Source organism: Megascapheus bottae, unplaced genomic scaffold (assembly GCF_031878675.1).
Source record: "Megascapheus bottae isolate mThoBot1 unplaced genomic scaffold, mThoBot2.hap1 HAP1_SCAFFOLD_40, whole genome shotgun sequence".
Lineage (NCBI taxonomy): Eukaryota > Metazoa > Chordata > Mammalia > Rodentia > Geomyidae > Megascapheus > Megascapheus bottae.
In genome coordinates, this window is record NW_028327715.1 from 2,289,835 (window position 1) to 2,315,704 (window position 25,870).

The 25,870-nt window shown below is 40.2% G+C and overlaps 1 protein-coding gene across 3 annotated transcripts in view; it reads left to right on the forward strand.

The window, feature by feature from the left end:
• LOC150039321 (zinc finger protein 441-like) overlaps positions 1-25,870 on the forward strand; it is a 56,316-nt gene that overhangs the window by 16,765 nt on the left and 13,681 nt on the right. Inside the window, exon 1 of one of the 3 annotated variants that reach the window (XM_090327858.1) lies at positions 21,334-21,493. The exons of the other annotated variants lie outside the window; for them this stretch is intronic. Within the exon in view, the coding sequence (XP_090183984.1) occupies positions 21,413-21,493 (81 nt within the window). The 5' untranslated portion in view covers positions 21,334-21,412. Of the gene's footprint in view, positions 1-21,333; positions 21,494-25,870 lie in introns of those variants that run through there. 3 annotated transcript variants of the gene reach the window in all.

Genomic DNA, 25,870 nt, shown 5'->3' on the forward strand with positions numbered 1-25,870 from the left:
GATAAGATAATGTTGGGTTATTAATAGAAGAGAGGAACATTGTTTTCATTGGTGGTGGTGGTTGGTGGGGCTTGAACTCTGGGCCTGGCCATGGTTCCTGAGCTCTTTTCTCTCAAGGATAGTTCTCTACTTTGAGTCATAGCACCACTTTCAGTTTTCCCAAGCCCTAAGTTTAAGCACTGGGGCTGGCAAAAAAAAAAAAGTTGGGACTGGCATTATCATTTTTTCCTCTGGAAGCACAGATGATAGTTTAAGTCTATAGTTTTCAAGAATACAATTCTAATTAATCCCAAATAACTACAAAACCAAACAACAACTAAAACTTCAAGCCTATCAAGTTCAGTTAAGTTTTGGGGGGCTTTGGGGGGCTTATTTATTTTTTGGTTGGTCATGGGGCTTGAACTCTGGGCTTGGACCTGGTTTTGTCCCTGAGCTCTTCAGCTCAAGGCTAGCTCTCTACCACAATGCCACTTCCAGTTTTCTGATGGGTTTAATAGGAAGTAAGAATCTCATGGACTTTCCTGCCTGGGCTAGCTTTGAACCTTGATCCTTAGATCTCAGCCTCCTGAGTAGCTATGATTACAGGTGTGAACCGCCAGCATCCAACAAGTTCAGTTTAGTTTATCTTGACTTTTCAGATTTATCTCCTACTCTTTTGAGGAAAGAGTATGGTGAGCAGTTATGATGGGACAGTTGGGTAGATGGACTCAACAGTTCTTGTTCTCTAGTGTGTGGGGGAACTCTGGTTACCAATAATTATACATATCAATACAGATAATAGAAAAAATTGGGGGTTTGTACTGATGGATATGCTATTTATACACTAGGCCACAACTATTTACAACTATGTACCAAATAAAACACTTAACGTTGTTGTAAATTGGTGAGTCTATTGGATAAATCCCAGAGTTCGATGATCGTAGCCCAGTGATCACTGATTTCTCAACTGCAAGTGAGGTTGGAGGTGGTGGGAGTCTGGGTTTGTTTCATTTCTGCTTTTAGGAAGCAGCCCTTTGCTGTTTTGAACTGTGATCTTCAGATCACATCCTTCTGAGAAGCCAGAATTACAGGCTTGAGCCACCAGTCCTCAGAATACTGTTTTTGATGCAAACCCCAGAGCCTACAGTTAAACAGATCTAGCTGTGATCATAGCTCAAATCTCCCTGGAAGGCCCAAACATCTATCTCCCTGATGCTTTCTCTCTGGTGATCTCAGCCAGACACTGTGTAGAGTGCATCCCTGTTTCTATCCTGTGAAGAAGAAGACAACAACTTCAGCCTCTGGGAACACACAGGCTCCTTTTTTGAGGCTTCTTCAGTTCCTCTTGTATCCCCATGAGTCAAAACAAAGGAGTGCCATGTACAGAGAAACTTGAAGGTCTTTTATTGAAGACAGTGGGCCTAGAGCTGGCTATTTCCAAAGATTCTCTCAACCAGGAAGGGGAGTTGAGCTGGGTTTTGAAAGTCAGCAAAGCTTAATTGGCAGCGAGGCTAGCTTCTGACCAATTAAGCAGACAACTGGGGCAATGAGGAACCAGCAAGAGGTGTACTTTAACTCCAGGTGGCCAGAGGCCATGACTGGGTTAGATAGTTCATCCCCCCCTTAGTGGTAACTAATGGAATCATTGGCTTAGTTTGAAGTCATTCTCAGTTGTTAGGTAAGGTGGTATAATGGCTGAGGAGGTACCCTGGGGTAAAATTTGTCCTGGGTAGTCACAGCTGCTCTTGCCACACAGTTTCCATTCTGTACCACACAGCTCCCGTCCCTGTAGAGGCTGACATCCACACATGGCCATGGGGTTCTTGCAGGCCAGGGTGAGTCGGCTGGCTAAGGTCTAGCAGGGCTGGACTGTCATGAATGGGAGCCTCTGGGTTGTCATCAGGAAGAAGTGGGGCTGGGTTTAGACATCACCTGGGTGCAAACTGGAGCTGAGGCTGGTACTACATGTATAATCATGAATCATCTAAGTCTCTATGGTATAAGGGGTGATCGGTGTCAGCTTTTTTTTTTTTGGCTGATCCTAGGGCTTAAACTTTGGGCCTGGTTGCTGTCCCTTAACTTCTTTTGCTCAAGGTGAGCACTCTACCACTTGAGCCATAGTACCGCTTCTGGAGTGAGAGTCTCATGGAGTTTCCTTCCCAGGTTGGCTTTGAACTGCAATAATCAGATCTCAGCCTCCTGAGAAGCTAGGATGAGAGGTGTGAGCTACCAGTGCCTAGCTAAGACACATTTCAGGTATAATCACTGCATATTTCTAATACAGATTGGTTTACCCAAGAAAGTAAAGAATAAACTACAGCGCAGCTCCATTAACCTAAGAGTTAAATTTTAATATCAAAGATGTAGCCAGCAATGAGCATGCAGGTAACCATCAAAGACATTGTAAAGATAAGTCCCAAACTGCTCCTCTCAGTGAAGTCCTTTGTTGAGTCACAGCATAAAAGACTACTGGGACCTAACCTAAGAGTGTGCTCTAATTTAGGATGGAAATCCCTTCTGTAGTGGTCATGAGACCTGTAGTCTTCTCATCTAGTTGGTTTTCCATTTCATTGACTGCATCTCCATCATAATTCCTCCAGACAACTGTTCACAATGCTTGTATCTGGAACCCAAGAGGCACTGCAGCTTTCCACCCGAAATACACCAGCTTGTGTCTGTAAAGAAATTTAGCTGTAGAAGGCCAAATAATGGTTAAAAGAACATCAAATCCAGAACCTCATTGGAAACAGAGTCCACTGAAAATACACTAGATATAGTTTCATTATATTATTTTCCTCATTTTCAACAATTTTCTGTTACCAATCATCTTATGCCTGCATCTTTTTTTTTTGTCGGTTGTGGGGCTTGAACTCAGGGCCGAGGTGCTGTGCCTCTTTGTGTTTGAGGATAGTACTCTGCCACTTGAGCTACAGTGCCACTTCCCCTTTTTGAGTGATTAATTGGAGATCAGTATTTCATGGGTATTTTTTCTGTCCAAACTGGCTTTGAACCATGATCCTCAGATCTCAACTTCTTGAGTAGCGAGGATTACAGGTGTGAGCCACTTGCATGGCAGATATGAGGGCAATGATAGAAAATAAAATTTTGCCATTCTCCCCCAAACAACTCCAAAATAGGAAAATTATTTTTATTCATGATTGATAGTACTGCACGTGAAGTTCACTGGGTGAATACAGTGGGAAGGAAATGCCAAAAGTAACCACAGATTGTTTGACTGTTTCCATTTATGTGATTCCAGACATGTCAGAATAGAAAATACTTCATCCAAAAGCAAAAGAGCAGAGCAACATAGGATAAGAGGAGAGGAAATAGAGATAATGGGAGCCAAGAGAACATTCTAGTAATTAATGCTGCATTTCAGAGACATTTTTACATGAAATGAATATCTAAAAGCACTACCGTCAATAAGCACATTTCAGTTTTCTTTCTTTATCCTGTTTCATATGAATATTGTACTTTTTATACAAAAAAAGAAACTAAAGTCATATCATAGTAATGAATTGGGTATATGGTAGTTTAGGATAAGATTTTACAGTTTACTGATCATAAGCTGAATCTATATAATAGTGATATTTCTGATTCCTGACTCCATTTTGAAACCCACTAAAGTGCAAGAGTATCACTCTTTTTATTTGTCTCAAATTTTCTTCCTTTTTTTGCCGGTCTTGGACTTGAGTTGAGGGCCTGGGCACTGTCCTTGAACTTTCTCAAGGCTAGAGCTCTACCACTTGAGCCTCAGCACCACTTTCAGCTTTTTTCTATGTATGTGGTACCGAGGAATTGAACTCAGGTTTTCGTGCATGCTAGGCAAGCACTCAACCACTAGGCCAAACTCCCGGCCCAAATTTTCTTCCTTTTAAGTAGAAAAGAATCAAGTCTCAAAAACTCTGAAATTCAATTGTGTTACAGTACTTGCTCCAACGCATGTGTGAGGATATTTGTGAAAGGCAGTTGAACCTCAAATTATAACACATTCAGAAGCTTGTTTCAAAAATGAAGGGTTGCTGCAGTGGTAACAAGTAATATTAGCAATCTCAAGTCATTTTGTCTGAAGCCAAATCTAAGGAAGACAGAATTGTAAGGAAAAACAGTTCATGGGACTCTTTTCTTCAATACATTATCGTCTTTCTATACATATAGCATGTCAAATTCACCATCATGAACTTTCTGAAATTGACCCATGTTTTAAAAAAATGGTTTAAAAATCACACCTTTCATCCTTTTTCTTTAGTTAAAGTTTTGAACTGAAATGTTATGTGTGACAAGTAGCTGGCCCAACTGATATAAACAACTAAATCATATTAAACTTCTTTGTCAGTATAAAGAGCTACATCATTCTATCATACTTGCCTTGAATTTAGGCATGAGAAAAACTTATCATAGCAATTCAAAAGGAGCGGATCAAAGAAAAGGAAAACTGTAGAAGAAGCAAAGACTTGATGAAAGCAATATTTGTAAAACACTCAGATCTGATAGTCAAGTATTAAAAATGCTCTAAAGGAGATAATGAACAAGGTCTATTATAACAGTCAGAAATAAGACAATCTCACAAATAAGAAATGGCATTGATAGGCTCTCTGCTGTTAAATCTAAAGACTAATGATTCAGTCCACAATTCCTTTTGGATTCTCACAGGGGTTCATTTGAACATTATAAATCTCTTACTCTATTTTTCTCTTGGTTCTTTTCAGGGAATAGTTAGTTAGAGGTAGCGGAGAGGGAGAGACAGAGAGAGAGAAAGAGAGAGGAAGAGAGGAGAGAGAGAGGGAGAAAGAGAAGGAGAAAGAGAGGGAGATAGAGAAGTTTCCAGTATCCTTCAAGGGCATAAAGTAACCCATCTTGCAGAGAAACACAATGGTTATAACCAATGTGAGAAAGCCTACCCTTCCTCTACCTACCTTAAAATCCCAGGAAAGAATTCACACTGGAGAGAAATCCTAGGAATGTAAACAATATGAAAAAACATTCCCCTTTTCCAGGATCTTTTAATGAGAGGAGCCGATGTGATTATTATGATTTTTTCTGTGATTATTTCTAAGTAGTTGTACAAAGAGGTTTTAAATCTGCCAATGAGTTAATGAGTACACTGCACCTTGATAATTGTCTCCTTCTTCCCCATCTCCCTCAACTCTATGTATCTCCCCTCATTTTACTAGGTTCCAGTTTCATGGAGGTGCATTGAAGAGTATTATGCTATTAATCAAATCCTTACGAATTTTATTTACTTATTTAATACCTGACTTGAATTCACTCACAAAATATGACCCCTTTGTAGATGCTTTGGATACAATGCTGCTGTCGCTGTCCCTGAGGCACTCACTGGAGGAGAAACCAGGCACGTGGGCATTAAATGTTACTGCAGAGGTGTTCACAAGGTCCTGTGGGAACGCAGTGCAAAAGAGGGCCTAAGTCACCCCCACCCACATAACGATCATCAGTGACAAAGAACTTTCAGGATCATACACACACACCAGACCTTGAAAACGTGCACTCACTGGCCCCTCATGTCTTGCAATCATAGTTACTCAAGAGGCTGAGATCTGAGGGCTATGGTTCAGACAGCCAGGAGAGGCCATGAGACTCTTATTTTCAGAAAGTGCTGATAGTAGTACATAGCTCAAGTGATAGGTGTAGCTTTGGGCCAAACAAGCTCAAGGATGGAGCTCTAACGCTGAGGTCAAGCCCAAACACATACATATGTAATCTAGAGGACTAGTGCTGCCCCTGTGGGTAATTTACAGGAAGCAGCTCATCATGTCTCCTCTCTCACGGATGACATCCAGTGGTTGGCAGGATCTAGCTAAACCATCAATGCTCAGTCCTCAGTGAGGATGCCTCTAGACCCTAGCAGACTGGCTGGAGGCACTGGCATTGGGGTTGTGCTGTCCCACCCTCTTCCTCTGGCCTCCGCCCCCACACTCTCGGGCATGCCCACTCTGCACAGGGGAAGGTGGGAGAGGAGGCCTTGGGTTCCTTGGCTGGAAATTGCCTTGATCTGCTCTCTGGTTAGTGGATGCGTTTGGGAGCTTTAGGAAGATGCAGTATTTTCTGTCATGCTGCTCCCTTCAGCACAAGGTAGGAACAGCCAGGTTCAGTTACTGGGGGGGGAGGGAAGGAATCCCATGGCCCATAGCCTTCCATATCACACCCAAGGTGCACAAGCCTGCATGGGTCCCAGGGGGCCATGGTAGCCAGGGTACTGCTCTACTATCTGAGCACACACTTGCTTGCTTTCATTCTTTCCTCCTTGATTTTCTTTCCAATTGTTCTCTTTTTTCTTCCTCTTCTTTCTTCTGGTTAATTAGAGATAAGAGTGTCAGTCAATGGATATTCCTGCCAGGGCTGGGTTTGAACCTCCATCCTCAGATCTTAGCCTCCTGCATAGCTAGGATTACAGATATAAGCCACCAGCTCCCAGCCTGTTCATGTTTTGAAACAGTCAATGCTTTTCCTTCTTATGGTTTTGGGTACAGCATATTCAAACATAAAACAAAAACGATGGTTTGAGGCTCACACATGTAATTCCAGATAGTCAGGATCTGAAGATTGAGGTTCAAAGCCAGCTGGGGGAGAAAAGTCTGAGTTTCAACAGTATGTAACCAGCAAAACATGCCAGAATTGAAGATGTGGCTCAAGAGATAGAGTTCAAAAGCTAAGGAGCAGTGCCCAATTCCTAAGTTCAAGTCTCAACACATACTTGTGTGTGCACGTACACACTCTCACACTAATGCACACTTACACACACACGGAGAGAAAAGTTACATGTTCAGTAGTACAAAATTAATGCTTTCTTTTGCTGTTTCATATCACCCTGTGTTAGTGAGACCCATTGTGAATAAAAGACTGAGGTACATTCCTACCAGAACCTCCTCATCCACCCCTCATTCAGCTGCCAGACTAGTATCTTCCAGGCAGGCTGCTGGTATTTGTCCACTTTCTTCTGGAAATCCCAGGAATCCCATCCCTAGCTGGAGACTTGGCAGATGCCTATACTTCAACAGCCAGCCAGCTACTCTCCCAAATCTCAGGATACAGAGGTTCACTGGGCACTATTCCTGGGTTGGTTTATCATTGTCGAAAAAGAGCAATCTATGCCTAGAGCTGTCCGCATCTCAGGATCTGAGCAATAGCAACTATAAGGATATACAGGAAACAGTTTCTCCTCTTAAAGAAAAATCACTAGCTCTAAGCTACCCAGGACTACACTAACAGTGAGAGGCTGTCTCAAAAGAGCAAAACAAGCCAGAAACCAGAGGTTCATGCCTAGACCTCTGGAACTTTTCATACTCAGACAATAAGAACAAATGTTTTTCCACACTGCTTACATTCATACGGTTTCTCTGGAGTGTATACTTTCGTGTCTTTGAAGATGATAGGGAAGAGCAAATGCTTTCTCACACTGCTTACATTCATAGGGTTTCTTTCCAGTATGAATTTGCTCGTGTTTTCGAAGGAGAGAGGAGAAAGCAAAAGTTTTCCCACACTGCACACATGTGCAGCATTTCTCTGCAGTGTGAATTCTTTCATGTTCTTTAAGGGATCTAGAGGAAGAGCATGTTTTCCCACATTGCTTACATCCATGGGGTTTGGGTTTCCCTCTGGCATGAGACTTTTCACGTTTTCGAAGGTCACTTGAAAAAACAAATGTTTTTCCACACTGCTTGCAACCATGGGGTTTCTCTCCAGTGTGAATTCTTTCATGTCTTTCAAGGTAGCGAGGAAGAATGAATGTTTTCCGCTCAGTGTGAAGTCTTTCATGTCTTCGAAGGTAACAGGAAAATGCAAATGTTTTTCCACATTGCTTACACTCATAGGGTTTCTCTCCAGTGTGAATTCTTTCATGTGCTTTAAGGTAATGAGAGGAAGGGAAGGTTTTTCCCACATTGCTTGCATCCATAGGATTTCTTTCCAGTATGACCTCTTTCATGTCTTCTGAGGGTGCTGCTAGAAACAAATGCTTTCCCACATTGCCTACATTCATAGGGTTTCTCTCCAGTGTGAGTTCTTTCATGTGCTTTAAGATAACTAGAAAAAGGAAAGGTTTTCCCACATTGCTCACATTTATAGGGTTTCTGCATGGGAAGAGTTCTTTTGTGCTCCTGAAGGGTAGTGGAATTAGGGAAGGGTCTTCTACAATGCAGACATTCACATCAGGGTTCAACTTCAGTGTCGATTTCTTCATGTCTGTGAAAAACACAAGAATGGCTACAGGAGTTTTCACATTGCATAGCTGCAAATGGATTTTCCTCATGGTGCATTCTATGGCCAGTTTGATCCTGATGGGATTTCCTGCAGGCTCTCCCACATTCTTTATGAGTGGTGGGGATTTTCTCCCATTCCTGATTCACAAAGGCTGTCTGTCCTGTGTGAGCTCTGAAAGGCACACCCACGGGGGAAGGAGTAAGGATGGTTTCTCCAAACACATGGGTATTAAAGCGTGCTACTCCAGGTAGAGTCTTCTTATTCAAAATGCTTTCTGCTTCCTTTTGGAAGGCTTCTTCACACTGACTGCCCCGTTCATGTTCAGACAGTCTCTCTACAAACTGAGTTCTGTGAAACACACACACACACACACACACACACACACACACACACACACACACAAACAGAAACTGAGAACTGCTTGCAAACTAGGAAACCATTAGAAAGTGTCTCCTGAGCTTTCATGATGTCCTCCAAATGCTCCCAATATTGGCATATTTTTTTAGATTCCTGAATTTTCTAGTTTTGAAGCTCCATTTGTATACAGTTTAAAAGGAAATTTTTCTAAGATAAAATCAATTTCTATCTGTGTGCATTTGTATAGCAGCTTGGTTTAAAAATTTCCTGCCACTCTGCATAGTATTATCTCTGGTTTGTGCAATTACCTTACTTCCTCCCTGGGATCTTTGCAGTTAACTTCAGTCTTTTCTTTTTCTTTCTTCTTTTCTAAAATGCAAACATAGAAATCAATGATTTTTAACAATATAAAAAATATTAAGAATGCAACTATCATCATGAATAATGTGATCACAGTATATTTATAATCATATATTCACCCACATGTTCAATTTTTCATACCAAATCATGCAGCATCATTCAGGGCAGGAACAGCTCACAGGTGAAGTAAGGCAATATTTAACTATAGAGGCCAGATTTCTAATGATTTCCCCCATTACATGTCGGTAGAGTTTCCTTTGAGAAAGACTTAGTAAAGCCCATTCTTCCAGGGTAAAATTGATGGCCACATCCTCATCCTCAAAGTTCACAGTCTCCTAAAATATTCCACAAAGAATTCCAAAGCAAGAGTTAAAGTCACAGAAATGAGATGAGTCTCGTCTTATTTTTTTTCAAAAAGATACCTTATGTTGTCTATATATCAATTATTAAATACTCACCAGACATCTTTTCTACATGGTACTTCTCACATAGTACTTTGTTACTTTTTCCTCCCCACAAACCCACAATTCTAGCACTCCTTAAACCTGAGAAAGGAAGAAAGAGCTAAACGGGAAAAATATGATGTAACAGAGGAAGAACAAAAGAACTTTGAATTTGTCTAGATGATATTCTACAAAGTGACAGGCAAAATAGATCAAAGGAGGAGACATGAATCCTTACTAGGATAAAACATAAATTCATTCAGGACACAGTAAGAGCAAGTCTACAATCTGACATCTATCGGGAAACATGTACTGCCTTTCTTTGTATCAGAGACAATAATTAAATTGTCTTGAAACAGGAAAGCTAAAAGTAGAACACTTTCCCCTACATAATGGCAAAGGCCTAAAATATAAAGCATGGAGAGGATGATGTAGCACAACCTGAAGTTCAAGGTCAGCAAGGGCTAAATAATTTGTTTCAGACTCGTGTATTTTTGTCAGGGCTTCAACTCACAGCCAGAACACTGTCATGTAGCTTTTTTCCTCAAGGTGAGTGCTCTACCTCATGAACTACAGCACAGCCTCTAGTCATGTTTTGGTTAAGTGGTGAAAGGAGACCCATAAACTTTCCTACTTAGGCTAGCTTTGAACTCTAGTCCTTAGATTTCCGTCTTTTGAGTAGATAGGATTGCAGGAATGAGCTAATGGACATCTGGCCCAGCTCCAGACTTATGTCCTAACACTTTTGTCGCAAAGTATTGTAGCCAATAAAACCTTGTCTGTAATAATATTATCCAACACATGGAGTAGTTTAATATGTGTAAACTAAGGGAGACAAAAGAAAATTAGATGCAATACAAGTCAAAACAAAGGATTAATATGTTCAGCACACTAATGAATGAAACTATATAAAAATACACAAGGAGGGGGCCAGGAGTTTGGCCTAGTGGTAGAGTGCTTGCCTAGCGTGCACAAAGACCTGGGTTCAATTCCTCTCTACCACATACATAGAAAAAAGCCAGAAATGGTGGTGAGGCTCAAGTGGTAGAAGAGCTATAGCCAAGGACAGTGCTCAGGCCCTGAGCTCAAGCCAAGGATTGGCAAAATAATGCACACTTTACTAACTTGATTGGCTAAAATTAAAGATCTGAGACATTGCCATCGGGACATATGCCACGTTTTTTAATTTGGCCAGTCCTGGGGTTTGAACTCAGTGCCTGAGCACTGTCCTTGGACTTTTTCAAGGCTACAGCTGTACCACTTCAGCCACAGCACCACTTCAAGTTTTTTTCTGTTTAGTGATACCAAGGAATTGAACCCCAGACTTTGTGCATGCTAGACAAGCATTCTACCACTAAGCTAAAGTCCAGGCTCTATATGCCATCTTTTTAAAATGTTATTATTGTAAAGGTGATGTACAGGAGACCATGGTTATATCAGTCAAGGACTAAATACATTTCTTTTTGGACAATGTTATCCCTTGCCTTTTCATCCCAATCCACAACTTCTTAGTTCATTTTCCTTACAGTTAAACATACCACTGTTACATTTATTCACTGTTTGCCTGGCCATTTCTGTTTCTCCTTAACCTGGTAAAGACATATATACACAAAGAAAGAAGATGAAAAGAAAACAACAAGAAAGAAAAAGAATCCCCATTTCCACATGCTGGAGTTCATTTAAGATAAGCATTATTTTATATGATCTGATGCACAGAGGCATTGCCCCTTCATGTTCCTCTCCTAAAAATGTCCTCCTTTGGTCTCACTGTGGTAAATGACTGTAGTCCTGTGGCACATGTGACATCTTTATAATATCCAGAAAATGTAATGTGGATTTGTTTCTCTCGCATATATATGTGTCTTGAAAAGTCACCTTATATGGCCCCAACATCAGGACCACCTTAATAAATGAGGAAGCAGGCTGTCTCTAACCTCATACATGTGTGAAACCTACAAAGGCAAAAAAGATCCTAGGATTTCATCTGGAACAACTTCAGCATTTGCTTTTGGAACTTTCAAGGGTCAAAAGTAAAAGAATAGTGTTCAGTGTGTAATCATACAGAGGTACAATTAAAAATAGAAGGCCAGGTGCTACCACCTCATAGCTATAACCAAGCTACCAGGAGGCTGAGATCTGAGGATCACAGTTCCAAGTCAGGCAGGGAAAGAAACTCTGTGAGACTCGATCTCCAATTAATCACCAAAAATGCCTGAAGGGAAGCTATGACTTAAAGAATATCCTTGAGTGGAAAAGCTCAGGTTAAGCTTCACTACTGACAAAATAAAAAACAATTTCTGGAGTATTGTAACCATAGACAGTACACATGACAGTCTATCAGTAACAGTACATCCTAATATTGAGTTTTGAAAACACGCAAAAGTAGACTATGTGGAAAGACAATTTCTCCTGTTCTCTTTGGAAGTCAAGTAGGAGGAGCTACAAGGTCAAATGCAGATGACCAGAGTGCATGTATGCAGCTCACACTTACTGGTGGGAATGGAAGTGGACTTCACATACAGAGTAGCTAATGGAGCATGAATCAGTTTTCTGTACCCCACACCTCTGTTATACTGAAAGGCCCACCACCAGGTTGGATGGGAATCCTGCAGATCCTTTATCAATCAGATAGGCTGGACAGATAGCTAACAGTGGTGCCAACAGGAGGAACAGAAGCACCATGGAAGCAGAGATGTAGATAATAAATGAGCGTTGTATCCCACATAGCAAGTGAACTGGAAAAAACTGCCACAAAACCACAGGAAAGATTAGTGTAGATTCATAAGGTATGAACTCTTGGTCTTCCTTCCATCAAAGCTTTGTTTAGCAGAGGTGAATATTTAAATGGAACAAGAAACCTCATTTCTCGAAAAGGCAGGAAATACAGCCTTGTAGACTTAGTTTTTGGTGAATTATAGGTATTTGGGGAGGACAAGTATGTGTAGAAATTCACATAGTATTTGACTGTGTAGAGTCTAACAATTCAATGCTGATAACAAGGAGCAGAGTACACATACATCCAGAGGGGTCAACCAAAAAAGTTCAGACACCTGAAGATAGACAGAAGGTGTATAAAGATGTACAGAGAACAAGCACCAAGTTTGTGAGGAACTAGTTTGAAGGTCACAGCAGTACAGCCTTTGTGTGTGCCATTCTGCCCTTTGACAAGTTGGGGGAATGACTGAGACACCATTGAGGAGATGGATTCTTCTTCTAATGAGCAGAGAACTAGAACTCTTAAAAAAATCCTCATCAAACCACCTGTATATGAAACCCAATTCAAAGGGGTTGTACGCATTTTCTAAAGTACAAGAACAAATAATCAGCAAGTAAGAGCCTCAGCACTAACAATTTACATCACAGCACTGGGAGATACAGGTCTCAAAGGAGTAATGTCCTCAGTGCCTGTCTGGACCTCAGCACCTGCTGAGTCCATGTCCTCGTCATCTGAATGCTTTAGAATATTGAGACAATACCAGTATACAAAACAGAGTATTGGTATCACTATGTCCTTGTGTTTGGTTTTGAAACTAAATTGGAAAGTTCAAGGCTCTGAGTTCATATCTTACCACCGGAGAGAAGTGGCAGAGGGAAAACCTAAGCTGGAGATGTCGCTCAACTGGCAAACCACATGCCTAGCATTCACAAGGCCATGCTTTCAATACCTATCACTGTAGATAAAAAGTATGATTTCTCTGATATTGTCCAAATTAACATTTTGTGTACTTGCAATGTTGAAAATGATGACAATATACTAACAAATATTATCATACTTGAACTTCCTAGCCAAATACCTGGCATATCCATGTACTTGCCCTCTGAGTGTTAAGCCATTCTGGAGTATAACAATACATAGTATACTTGAAAGCCTGTCCATATCTTGCTCAGGGATGCAATTATGTTCAATTTTGAAATGAAACAGAAACAGTAGACAAAGTCAAAGACATTTTCCGTTGTGAGGTCAAGTACTTGCAACCACAATGCTTAGTCAGATGATCACAGTCTGTGTATGCTACTCACAATAAGTCCCAGGGTATGACAGAGATTTTAGATAAGGAAGAGCTATTTGACCTTGCGTCAGTCCCTCATACCCCAGGACTCTGCAGTTTGAAATGCTAAGCATCACTTTGGATGGAGTCCTGCATTCCTCCTGCAGATGCTTTTATCCATCAGAGCAGCAGGACAGACAGCCAACACTAGAGCAAACAAGAAATAGAGAAGACTTAGAAGCAGAAATTTAGATGTTATATCATATTGAACTCCTATTAGCACATGAAATGCAAAATACATAAAGCAACAAAAGCACAATGAACACTGAATTAGGTTAGCTAGGAAAGTAATATGTCTCAATCATGCATAAAAGCTTTGTTTGCAGAGTTTACATTTTAACTTTTGCCAGAAGAAGCTTCATTTCTAGACAAAAGCAGGAAATACCCTTTGCATTTACAGTATGTAAAGTTGGTATTAGGTGAACTATTGCTAACATCAATGAAAAACTAAGTCTATGAATTCACATGGTCCTTGACTGTGTATAGTTTAATCAGTTAGCACAGACGAAAATGAACAGCCGGGCACTGATGGCTCATGACTGCACTCCTACCTACTCAGGAGCCTAAGCTCTGAGGATCACAGTTCAAAGCAGCCCAGGCAAGAAATCTGAGAGACTCTTTTCTCCAGTAAACCATCAGAAAACTTAAAATGATGCTGAGGTTCAAAGCAATAGAGTACTATCCTTGAGCTGATGAACTGAGACAATACTCAGGCCATGAGTTCAAGGCCCATGACTAAAACAAAATAAAAAAAGTCTTCCATCAAAGCCTAGATATCTGCATGTAAATACACATGTGTATAAAGATATGTAGAGACCAAGGAACTATTTTCAAAGTCATAGCAGTGCAGCTGTTGTCTGTACCATCCCTTTCTTTTCCAAGTTAGGTGAATGAATGAGAAACAATGAGCAGACACTTCTCAGTGGAAGAGGTAAGAATGACAAAGAAACAGAGGATGTGCAATCCACCATCCCTAGCCATAAGAAAATGCAAATCAAAATGGCTCTGAGATTCCATCTTATTCCAGTTACATTGCCCAACATTAGGAGTTAGAACAACAAATGCTGTGGGGATTTGAGGTAAAAGGGATCCTATTTCACTGTAAACTAATACAACCACTTTGGATAGCAGTCTAGAGGTTCCTCAAAACTGTGAACTAGCCATAACATTCCAGGACATCTATACAGACAAACACAAGCCAGAACACTGTAAATACAGTTGTGCCTCTATGTTCATTTCTGTAATATTCAAAATAGCCCAGTCTTGGGAACAGTCCAGGTGTCCTACAATGGTGAGTGGATCCAAATAATGTACCATACTGATACACAATGTAGTTTTACACTGCCATTAAAAATTATGTAATTTGGGGTCAGGGGTTTGGCCTAGTGGTAGAATGCTTGCCCAGGATGCACAAAGACCTGGGTTCAATTTCTTGGTACTACATACATACAAAAGCGGGAAGTGGTGCTGTGGCTCAAGTGGTAGAGCACTATCTTTGAGGAAAAAACCAAAGGACAATGCTCAGGCCCTGAGTTCAAACCCAGGACTGACCAAAAAATAAAATAAAATAATGTAATTTAGGAGCCTGGAGTGTGGCCTAGTGGTAAAGTGTTCACCTACCGTGTAAGAAGCCCTGAGTTCAATTCCTTAGTACCTTATATAGACAAAAGCTGGAAGTGGTACTGTGGCTCTAATGGTAGAGTTCTAGCCTCAGAAATCACAGCCCAGGCTCTGAACTAAAGCTCCAGGAATGGCAAAAAAAAATCTGTCTTTTGGGGGTTAATGGATGGGCCCAGAACAAATCATATTAAGTGAAGATAAGTCAAGTTCAGAAAGACAAATTACACATAGGCAGAGAGTAAATCTAAAATACATGGTGACATGAAAAGTCATAGAGGACTGTGGTCATTCATATATAGTGAGACCAAAGCAGGTACTCTTAGAGGAGGAATTAAGAGGTATAATGCCTCTCTGCTTCTGTCTATGGGGAGGATGAGGGAGGTACACAAAAGTGGAAGGACAGAGAGTGAACAAATGAAATAGTGATACTCAGTAGAAATCATGTTGAAAATGAACTATGTAGCTTGTAGAAGGAACAGAGGTGAAAAATGGGAGAGTATAAAGGAGGGGATGTCATTATCTAAAGACAAATATATTCATTACCTGACTTGTGATACGGTAACCCCTCTGTATATCACCTATGTAATAACAAGAAAAGTACAAAAGAAGCAAGAAAGCACAACACAAAAAGCTGCCACTCTAAACACTTAAACAGAAAGGTTCCATTGTTGAACTGATGTTGCAAAACTAAATGGGTCTATCACAAATCTGTCAAACTCAAAGACATAGAAAAATGATGAAAAAATTATAAGCAACTACTTTATGTGAGAACAAATCGCACTAATCATTTAGCTGTAGAGAAATATGAACCAGAATGTATGATCTAAGAAGCCATATAATGTCAGAGTCGTATGTACTTTTTAATTACATAACAATATTGCATTCATATTTTTATGGCTCACATTTTGATTACCTGGGATAGACTGGAAACTAATATTCACAAAAAATATGTGGGAAATAATGATGGTCAAATAGAAATCCATACTACCTGTGAAGTGTCTTGTGTGTATATATGCATGTGTACATGCACATGTATATATGTATACATATGTATATATTTGTATATATGTAGGCAAGTATGTCCGCGGCCAACTGAGTACACACAAAGAAAGCCTGAAGTTGGCATGTAGGAAGATCATAATGAGGACTAATCTTACACAGAGTGTCACTGTCTATATTTCTGCATAGTCATATTGTAGTATATGCTTGCACTGTTGTATCTTTTGGATTTCTCTGAAAAAGGTATAAAAGGTTATTATTCAAACCTTTCATTTCCCAGTATAATGAAACGTGGGAGATAAATGAGCACATAATATGCATAGATACAAGGTGATAAATAGTAATTTATTCTAATCACATATATATGAAATATGTGTGGACATAGGTATCTTTGTGTTTTGGGGTATTTATGTACATATTCATACATGAGATTCTATCTAAGTATATATTGTACATATTATACCCACAACACAGATAACAGTATTATATAAGCTATGCTATATGTAATACCTAATATAAACCAGATTTACTATATATACGGTACATATAAGCATATATAACATATATTCATACACAAAATACTCAGAATGCGGAATTTGCATTGGGGAAGTTCATATATAAAAACTGCACTACAGATATCACTGTCAGTATTTTTGCATGTTCATTGTAGCAGGAGAGGTACCTTTTTGATTTATTTGGATAAATGTATATCATGTTAAAAGAGAATATTGTCTTTCTTGTAGTTTTTTAGCTATATTATGCTTTTTGACCATTGCAAATTAAGTGTAGTGATCTGATTGTATCAATGGCATTTCTATGTGAGCTTAGTCACATGTCACTGATTGCTATTAAAAAAACATTCAGAATTATACCTACTTTCTGTTTCAAAATTATCTGATTAGTTCAAATAAGTTGCCTTACTTCTACTTCATTATTTTGTGGAAGCTGCTTTAAAGCATTAAGGGCTATTGCATCTGATGCAGCTACCACAGAAAGTTAAAATATTTCAATTTCTAATATACTTATGGGGTCAAGGCACACAAAAATGTATCTTTTCTCATTGTACCTTTGTGCTTATATTAGCACTATTCAAAAGAGCTGAAGCTGGGCACTGGTAACTCAGGCCTGCCATGCTAGCTACTCAGGAGACTGAGATCTGAGGATCACAATGCAAAGCCAGCCTAGGCAGGAAATCCATGAGACTCTGATCTCCAATTAATCACCAGAAAAACGGAAGTGGCACTGAAACTCGAAGTGTTAGAGCCGCTAACCTTGAGGAGAAGAGCACAGGTGTCCAGGCCCAGATTTAAAGCCCCAGGATCCACAAAACAAAACAAGCTACCTATTCACCAATGAGTACATATAAAACTGCTGTATGAGGAAAAAATGAGGAATGAGTTTGCTCTAAAAATGGAATGATATCATTATCAGGAAAATGGATAAGAGAACTCAGCATGCTAAGCCAAATACATCACACTGAGGGTTAAATATCACATTTTTATCTCCATTTTGTAAATTTAGATTTAAAGATGAATAATAGGAATGTATAAGAGGAACTTTTGGGGGAAGGATAGCAGTGGGGAGTATGGCACATGTATAAAATGCCCTTCAATATACTATCTGATCAACATTAATAAAGTCAGAGCAACTGTTGAAATTATTCCGAGAGTGGGGAGCACATGTATGGAGGATACTGGAAGCACCACTGTAAACAAAAAAGGTATTCCAATAAAAAAAAACAAATGTGTAGAGATTCAGAATGAGAGCTTGAAGTTTAAAAAAATACCCAGATATTCAATTCTTCTATGAACATTGAATAATAGCAATATTAACTGAACACAAGGTAGTCAAACAAGTCAGGATGTCAAAACTGAAGCGTAATCATTCAAACTTTGCAAACCAGTGGAACATATTGAAATGCAACTGACCCTGCTCAGGTACTGGTCCAGGCTCTTAACTGAAGTGTATGCATTTGATGAAGAAGTCACATGGTTTTCTCTAGGAGGGAAACTTCCCTTCAATTCTGCATCATGTGGAAGTCTTTTCATAGAAGAGCCCTTGATGCTAGGCCTTGTGACAGGAGTATGTGCAAGAGACTGAGAGTGCGCAATCACCAAGGAAATTCCTTCAATGGCCTCCTTCATTCTGTCCACAGTCCTGTGAAGTTTGCCAAGGACAAATACCAGCATTTCGTTAGTCAATAAAGAATGCCTAAGGAACTTGAATTTCTGAGGACCAGGACAAAAGAATAAACGAAAAATGCCTTTGCATGCATTTACTGTCAGCAATAATGGAAAAGTATGACAACATGGCTGAATGCTAAGGAATTGTGAACAAACACATTTTTATGAGTATTTTGCAGGTATTGATCAAAAAATTTGTTAACTACGCATGTTAAATTTTACAATACTATACATAGAAGTAGTTATTGAAAGTAAGTGAGTAGGAACATATAAAATTATCATATACAAAATATTATTCCTGGCAGCATCAACAAATACTATATTCAAAAATTTTGCCTTACAATGAGATCTCAGTATATTCTAATTTTAGGAAGTCATTATAATTATGAGTTAAGAAATTTGCCTTTAATTATTACATATATCATTGGTAAAATAACTTATCCCCAACTGTGAACACTACAAAAACACACCTTTAAGCACCTGAGAGGGGAGTCAGAAAGCTATGAAGTTGTATGTATAGATCTAAATGCTGTTCAAGAATTTCCATATAGACTGGCACATACCTCAAAATAACAAAAATCTCCTTCTTGCTCTTCACACTGTAATTGTGATAATATATTCTTTGCTTTTTTCTTGTTCCTTTTCTCGGCATTTGCACGTATTTCCAAATATATTCTCATATGTATTTTACATTGTCTTTTTTTAAAGTTGTGAAGATCATTACATAAATGAAGTGCATTCTGGGTGAAATAGACAACCTGAAAAAAAAACAGTAAAAAGGCTATCTCAGTTTTTTAACCATAAAGGAACACATGTATCCATATTTTCTCATTCACTCTTCTGTCCAAGTGCATAAAAAGACTCTACTCCATGAAACCACTGCATGAAGCTTTGCAGATAAATGAGTTACATCCCTGTTCTGGGTTAGCTTAGAGCCTAGGGAAGTTGAAAGGCAGTAAAATGACCACTGTCTGAATAGGGACTTTTCCTCCTCTGGCTACCGTCTCAGGAACAAAGAAAATTTAAATCTTTCTCAACATCTTCATTGGAAGGGGTGCTAGAGCTAAAATTCTTTGCGGACAGATACCTTGTCCATCATGTCAATACAATGCCAAAATGCATAGTTTGTTCACCGGTGGTGTCTCCATAGGTTAATATTCAGAAAAGGAAACTGATTCAGTTTTGAATATATAACACAATTTTAACATGGCATGAAGCCATGATTCTAAGTTCCTATTGTATATATGGGTTCCTGGCTTTCTTCCATGTGGTTATCGTGCATATTGATTCTTTTATCTGTGTATCCGATGTGAATCTATGCTGAGCTATATTTAAATTAGCCAATAAACATTTGATTTTATTTTCTGATCCAATTCATTAAAATGAAATATTCTGTTTTTTTGTGATATTAAACACCCTTCTCAAACACCTCTCAGACACAACTAGTTGGATTATGTCAGATTCTTCACTCGCTCAATCCACATACTGAAGTTCACAGCACAGCACACGATATATGTCTGTCCAAATCTTTGGCACTAATGATTTTAATATGAGCTTATGAATTTGAAACCTCTGAGAATAATTGAATTCGAAAGAAGCTAAGAGTTAGTAACAAAATAGGATTCACAATTCAGAATGCTTAGTCATCGATTGGGATTGAAACTTTTATCACATGAGGCATATATACTTATTTTTTTTATTTTTCTTGGATGTAGGACCTGAATTCTGAGCCTGGGTGTTTCCTTGAGCTGCTCAGCCCAAGGCTACTGCCCTACCCCTTGAACCACAGCACCACCTCCATTTTTCTGGTGGTTAATTGGAGATAAGTGTCTTATGGATATTAGGGCCAGGGCTGGCTTTGAATCCTGATCCTCAGATCTCAGCCTCCTGACTAGGTAGGATTATAGGCATGAGACACCGTGCCCAGCTACATGAGGCATATTTATTATCAGAAGCACAAATCATAATCATCCATTTTGAGTGTAACTCTAAGTATCATATTGAATATAAGATATTGACATTTCTAAGGAGTGTCCCAATATTCATATTTATGAAATGAATTATAGAGCATTTAATGCTTTGTCCCACTGATTGTTTAGAGTAACCTGGGATATAAATTCCTTTGGCTATATTATTGAAAATACAAAGACACCTTGTAGGAGAAGATAGAATGTAAATAATGAACATACCAAAGGTTATGTTCTCTCACACATATCTTGCCATTCTGCTGCATTAGACTGAGTCATGTCCTGCCGAGAAAACCATTATCTTTTATCAGTCTCACCTACTAAAATCAGATAAATCATGGTATTTAGAGCAAAAGAAAATTTGATCCTTAAAGAAGCAAAAGTGCAAATCCTCAAGTATTCAAAGTAACCAAGAGCAGGGGCCAGGAGTTTGGCCTAGCGGTTAAAGTGCTTGCCTAGCATGCATGAAGACCCGGGTTCGATTCCTCGGTACCACATACATAGAAAAAAGTCAGAAGTGGTGCTGAGACTCAAGTGGTAGAGCTGTAGCCTTGAGAAAGTCCAAGGACAGTGCTCAGGCCCTGAGCTCAAACCCAGGACTGGCAAAAAAAAAATGTCTTCTAGGGCTGGGAGTTTGGCCTAGTGGTAGAGTGCTTGCCTAGCTTGCGCGAAGACCCTGGTTCGATTCCTCAGTAACACATACATAGATCAAAGCCAGAAATGGTGCTGAGACTCAAGTGGTAGAGTTCTAGCCTTGAGAAAATCCAAGGACAGTGCTTAGGCCCTGAGCTCAAGCCCAGCACTGGCAAAAAAAAAGTAAACAGTAGGGCCAGGAGCAGGAGTGGATAGTGAAACTTATTACGAAGCCCCATTCTGTGGCTTGCTCCACTGATCCTATTCAGAGAGCTTGATGACTTAAAAAATTATCAATTCACAAGGTCACTTTTGACCTGTAATGAAAAAGGCAAATGCAGTGTACTACTTTAATTATTCTGTGGATCTACTTCTAAGCTTACCTTTATTAGCTATCATTTTGATTGACCATTTAACATAACAGTAAATCTGTTGAGAAAATTTCCGTTAAATGACTTTTTAGAAGTAAATTGGACTACTTACCTTGCCCTCGTGCCTTCACTGGAGTTTGTAAACTTAGCTCTTCAGCCTCAGAGGACTGAGCAGCACACTTCTTCAAAAGAACTAAGCAAGGAGTCTGCAGAATAATGGGATGAACAATGAGCCAGTGGGAGATGTGGAGATCACATTCTGACAAGATGCTTGAACTTCCTCTCTTAGCAGGAATGGGACAGGAAAATGTGAGAAACATGTATATGACATGAAAGATCATGAATAGAGGGGCTGATACACGACTTGTATGGCCAGTATATCTTTTTAGGATGTAGAGCCATTGACCAGGAATCCAAACACCTATGTCCAGGCACAACTTCCTGACACACAGAGTGATAGCTAGGGTGCATAGTTCAACCAGGAATATATTGGGAATAAAAGCAAAACAGAAGGACAAGTCATGAGTTCAAGCCCCAATTCCAATACCAGGAAGTACATAAATGACAGATAGAAAAGACAGACTCATAGATGATAGATTGTATAATCATATCTGCACATAGGTACTTGTATTCAGGGAGGAATTATCTGAACATATTAATATTCAAAGACATCAGCAATCTAACTTGTTATGGAAGTCTAGGAGATAATTTTGAAACTTTTTTTATGGTGACAGTTTCTATGACTCGTTTTTATCTTTATATTCATCACTATTCATTGCTTCAGAATTTTTCTGTGAAATGCTGTGTAACAATTAAAAGAAAAAATAAATACTTGACCTTTCTGACCCAGAGTCTATTAAACTAGCCTCAGGTATCTTCAGCTAATCACAGTCCTTTACTTATGATATTCAAATATCTATTGCTGAAGAAAGCACATAACCCTACATTCCTATACATGTTCTTTCTCATGATCTTTTCTTTTGTTCCAATTAATAGCACTGCTGAGAATTAGTCTCTTCACTAATAACACTTTTCTATGTTTTTAAATCTTCTTACTTAAGAAAGGCGAAAAAGCAGATTACATTGAAATGCAAACTTGCCTTCTCTTGTTTTCTAACACAGTAAGCTTAAACATAGGGCCTAAATGTTATCCCTTCCCTTTTTACAATCAAGGATACCATTCTACCACTTGAGTCATAGCTCCACTTCTGATTCTTTGCTGTCACTACTGGCTTCAATCTGATCCTCAGATCTCAGCTTCCTGAGTAGCTAGGATTCCAGGCATGAGTCCCTGGTGCCTAGCTCAAAGAAAATCTTTATACATATGTCTTGCCACTGAGCAAAAGATCAACACAGAAAAAAAAGCCATATAGTATGACGCTAAATGAAAGGACCTCCAGGATGTAGAAACAAAAGCCATATAATGAGTGATTGTTGTCCTTGATGTACTATGTTATCTCTCATCTGTTTTACTGTCCCTTGGTTATCTCATATTGTTATAATACTTCACCTTATTATCTGATATATTTTATATATGCTTAATTGGTTATTTGAAATAGGAGAGGGAAAGGGGGAAATTAAGTTGTGAGAGGGGATGGGGGAGGGAAATGGGAAACAGGACATGAGAAAGGTTATCAATATTTGTGAAGTAATGCACCTTCTATCTTATGAATATAATGTAACCCTACTATTAATTACAATAAAAATATATGGAAAAAAAGAATTGTGCTTGAGAGACAGCAAGGGAAGAGATGACATTGTCCACAAAGGAATGTACTTTTTACTTGATGAATATAACTAACCCCTCTGTACATCACCTTTATAATGACAATAATACAAAATAACTAAATTAAAAGAACCATAGAAGGAATCTGTAGAATAATGATATAAACAAAACGAGCTGTGGGGAGTTGTGAAGATCACATTCTGACAAGATGAATTTCCTCTTTCAAGAGCAATGGAATATTAAATGTGAGAAGCCTGTCTGTGAAATGAAAGATCATATATACATGGGGCTCCGATAAGCCCTGTATGGCCAGTATGTCTTTTTTAGGATACAGAGGCCACTGACCAGTAATCCAAAGATGTATGTGCAGATACAACTTCCTCAGACACAGAATCATAGCTAGGGTGCCTATTTTGCCTAGTATTTCAGTTAGGAAAAAGCCAAAACAGGAGAGCAAGTCCTTGAGTTTAATCCCCAATGCCAGTACTAGGAGATAGTATCTGCACATATGTGTATTTATATCCAGAAAGGAATCATCTGAACATATTAAAATTCAAAAGCATCAGCAAACTATCTGGTTATAGGACTAAGTTAGTGGTTAATTTTTCTGGATGATGGCGGTTTCTATGGTTTTAGTGTTTCTTTTTCTTTATACTCATCTCCTAAATTGTTTTATGAAAAACTTTTTGCCAGTCTTTGGACTTGAACTCAGGGCCTGGGCACTGTCCTTGGACATTTTTTGCTCAACACTCGCACTCTGCCACTTGAGCCACAGCACTACATCTGGCTTTTTCTATGTAGGTGGTACTGAGGAATTGAACCCAGGGCTTCATGCATGCTAGGCAAGAAGTCTACCACTAGGCTATGCTCCTGGCCCATTCTCCAATCTTTTAATTAAAACAGATTATTTTCTTTGGGCTCACCTACAACAATCCCCTGTGGTTTGGTTCCTAGTTAACATTTCTACTAAAAATAAAACCTACTTCCACCCATCACACCGTGCCCTTAAATCTCCCCTTCTATCCCTCTGTGCCATGCTATACAACTTTTAATTCCTCAGATGTCCTGTCCAATCCCAACGTGTGCCAAACCAACCTCTGCATTGTCAAGTCCCTGGCCAGTCCCAATGATGCCGCTTTGGGTGCAGCTCCTCCTTGACCAGATGTATGGACCAAGGCTTTTCCTCCCCCTGTAAACTGGTCTTTCCAATTCCACAGTACACGCTGTACTCCCACACTTAGTTCAAAACTGTAAACACCCAAGCCCTAAACCCTCATCCAGGCCAACAGAAATGGGCCATTTTTCTCCCAGTTCTTGAGGGAGTAAACTTGGTGTCAATTATGGCATCCTTAGGGCTATCTGGTGGGAGTCCCCACCAATAACTCGGTGAACACTTACTCTCCTCTGTTGAGGGTTCTCCAACGCCCTGTGACTTTTACAAACTCAAATAAACATAAAAAAAGGCTGAAGTGGTAGAGAGCTAACATTGAGTTAAAAAAAAAGCTTAGAAACAGCACCCAGGCCGACTGAGGTCAAGCCTTTAGGGTACAGACAGACAGACAGACACACACACACACACACAAACTACAAATGGATACATAGAGCAAAGTCTGCTGTACAAATAACTGGCTCAGGGACTAAAGCATGAGCTAACAGGAGATGGTTTTTACTGGATTCCTTCCTTCAACTCCACTCAGTCAGGTAAATGAACCCAGTAGGGTGACTCAGGCCTGGGGGTAGGATGGGCCACGGTGAGCCAATCACCACAGGTTGCTTCTGATTCGCTAATTGTAGGAGCGTCTTCATGAATCGTCCAATGAGAAGCGTCCATGGCAAGAGGCACATGCTGCCTGCATGAGTGGGGCTGTCTCCTCCTGAACTTTAATTCAGTCCCTGTGGTGGAGTCTCTGCTCAGCAACAACTCCCCCCATCCCAGTTGGGGAAGCTGAGCTGCTGTCCTGAGCATGGCCTCTAGGGCTCTTCCCTGGACACCAGCGCCCTCCACCCCGGGCCTTGGCCCCGCTGCTAACATTTCTCCGGGTTAGACTCCCACCGACATCATGGCCAGGGCTGGTTTCAGAGCCGCCCGCGGGGGTGTGGGGTGCAGTGCCTGTGGATCTCCGGTAGGACAGTGGGGTGCGCGGGGAGCAGGAAGTGGTGAGTGCGGACACCGGTCCATGGTCAGGATCCTGGGCGGGGTGGGGGGCTATCCAGAAGGCAGGGCCTCAGCTGGGTCTGGTAGGCCCTAGGGGCCAGGTAGTGAAGAGCTCCTCCAGGTAGTGAAGGGCTCCTCAGCCCTCCAAGGCCTGGAGAAGGGCTGGGGCGGGGCGGGGCTGGCAGCAGGCACCTGAGTCCTAGGAGTCCTGCCACCCGGTCCTGGCCATCCTGTCTGCTTCAGAGGAGGTGAAGTCACCACAGGCTGTGTGGGGTGGAGGAATTTATTATTTGTAAGAAGGAGCAGGGGGAATGTGGTGTCCCCAGTCATCTGTCCCTTCTCCTAGTTTTCCTAAGAGACTTTTCAGGGACAAGGGAAGCAGGGTTTAAATCCCCGGACCATTCTGAGTGCTCCCAAGATAAATAATGTGACTTTTCACCTGTCTCCTAAATTACCAAACATATTGGAGATGGCGATCCATATGCACATCTGGTGGTGGTGGAAGTTGGAGAGATCTGTTGTCCTCTCTGACATGTGACTGATTTGAGGTTTGTTTTATGATGTCGATGTATGTGGGTGCATGTGTTTGTGTTCATGTATGAGTCTGGGCGCTAAATTCAGGGCCTGAGCTTTTTCACTCAGGCTGGTGCTCCACCACTTGTGCCACAGCTGCCCTTCCTGCTTTCTGGTGGATAATTGGAGATAAGAGTCTCACAGATGTTCCTGCCCAGTGTAGCTTTCAAATCTCATCCTCCTGAGTAGCCAGGATTATACAGGGTACTTCTGCCCCTGGCAACAGGATGAA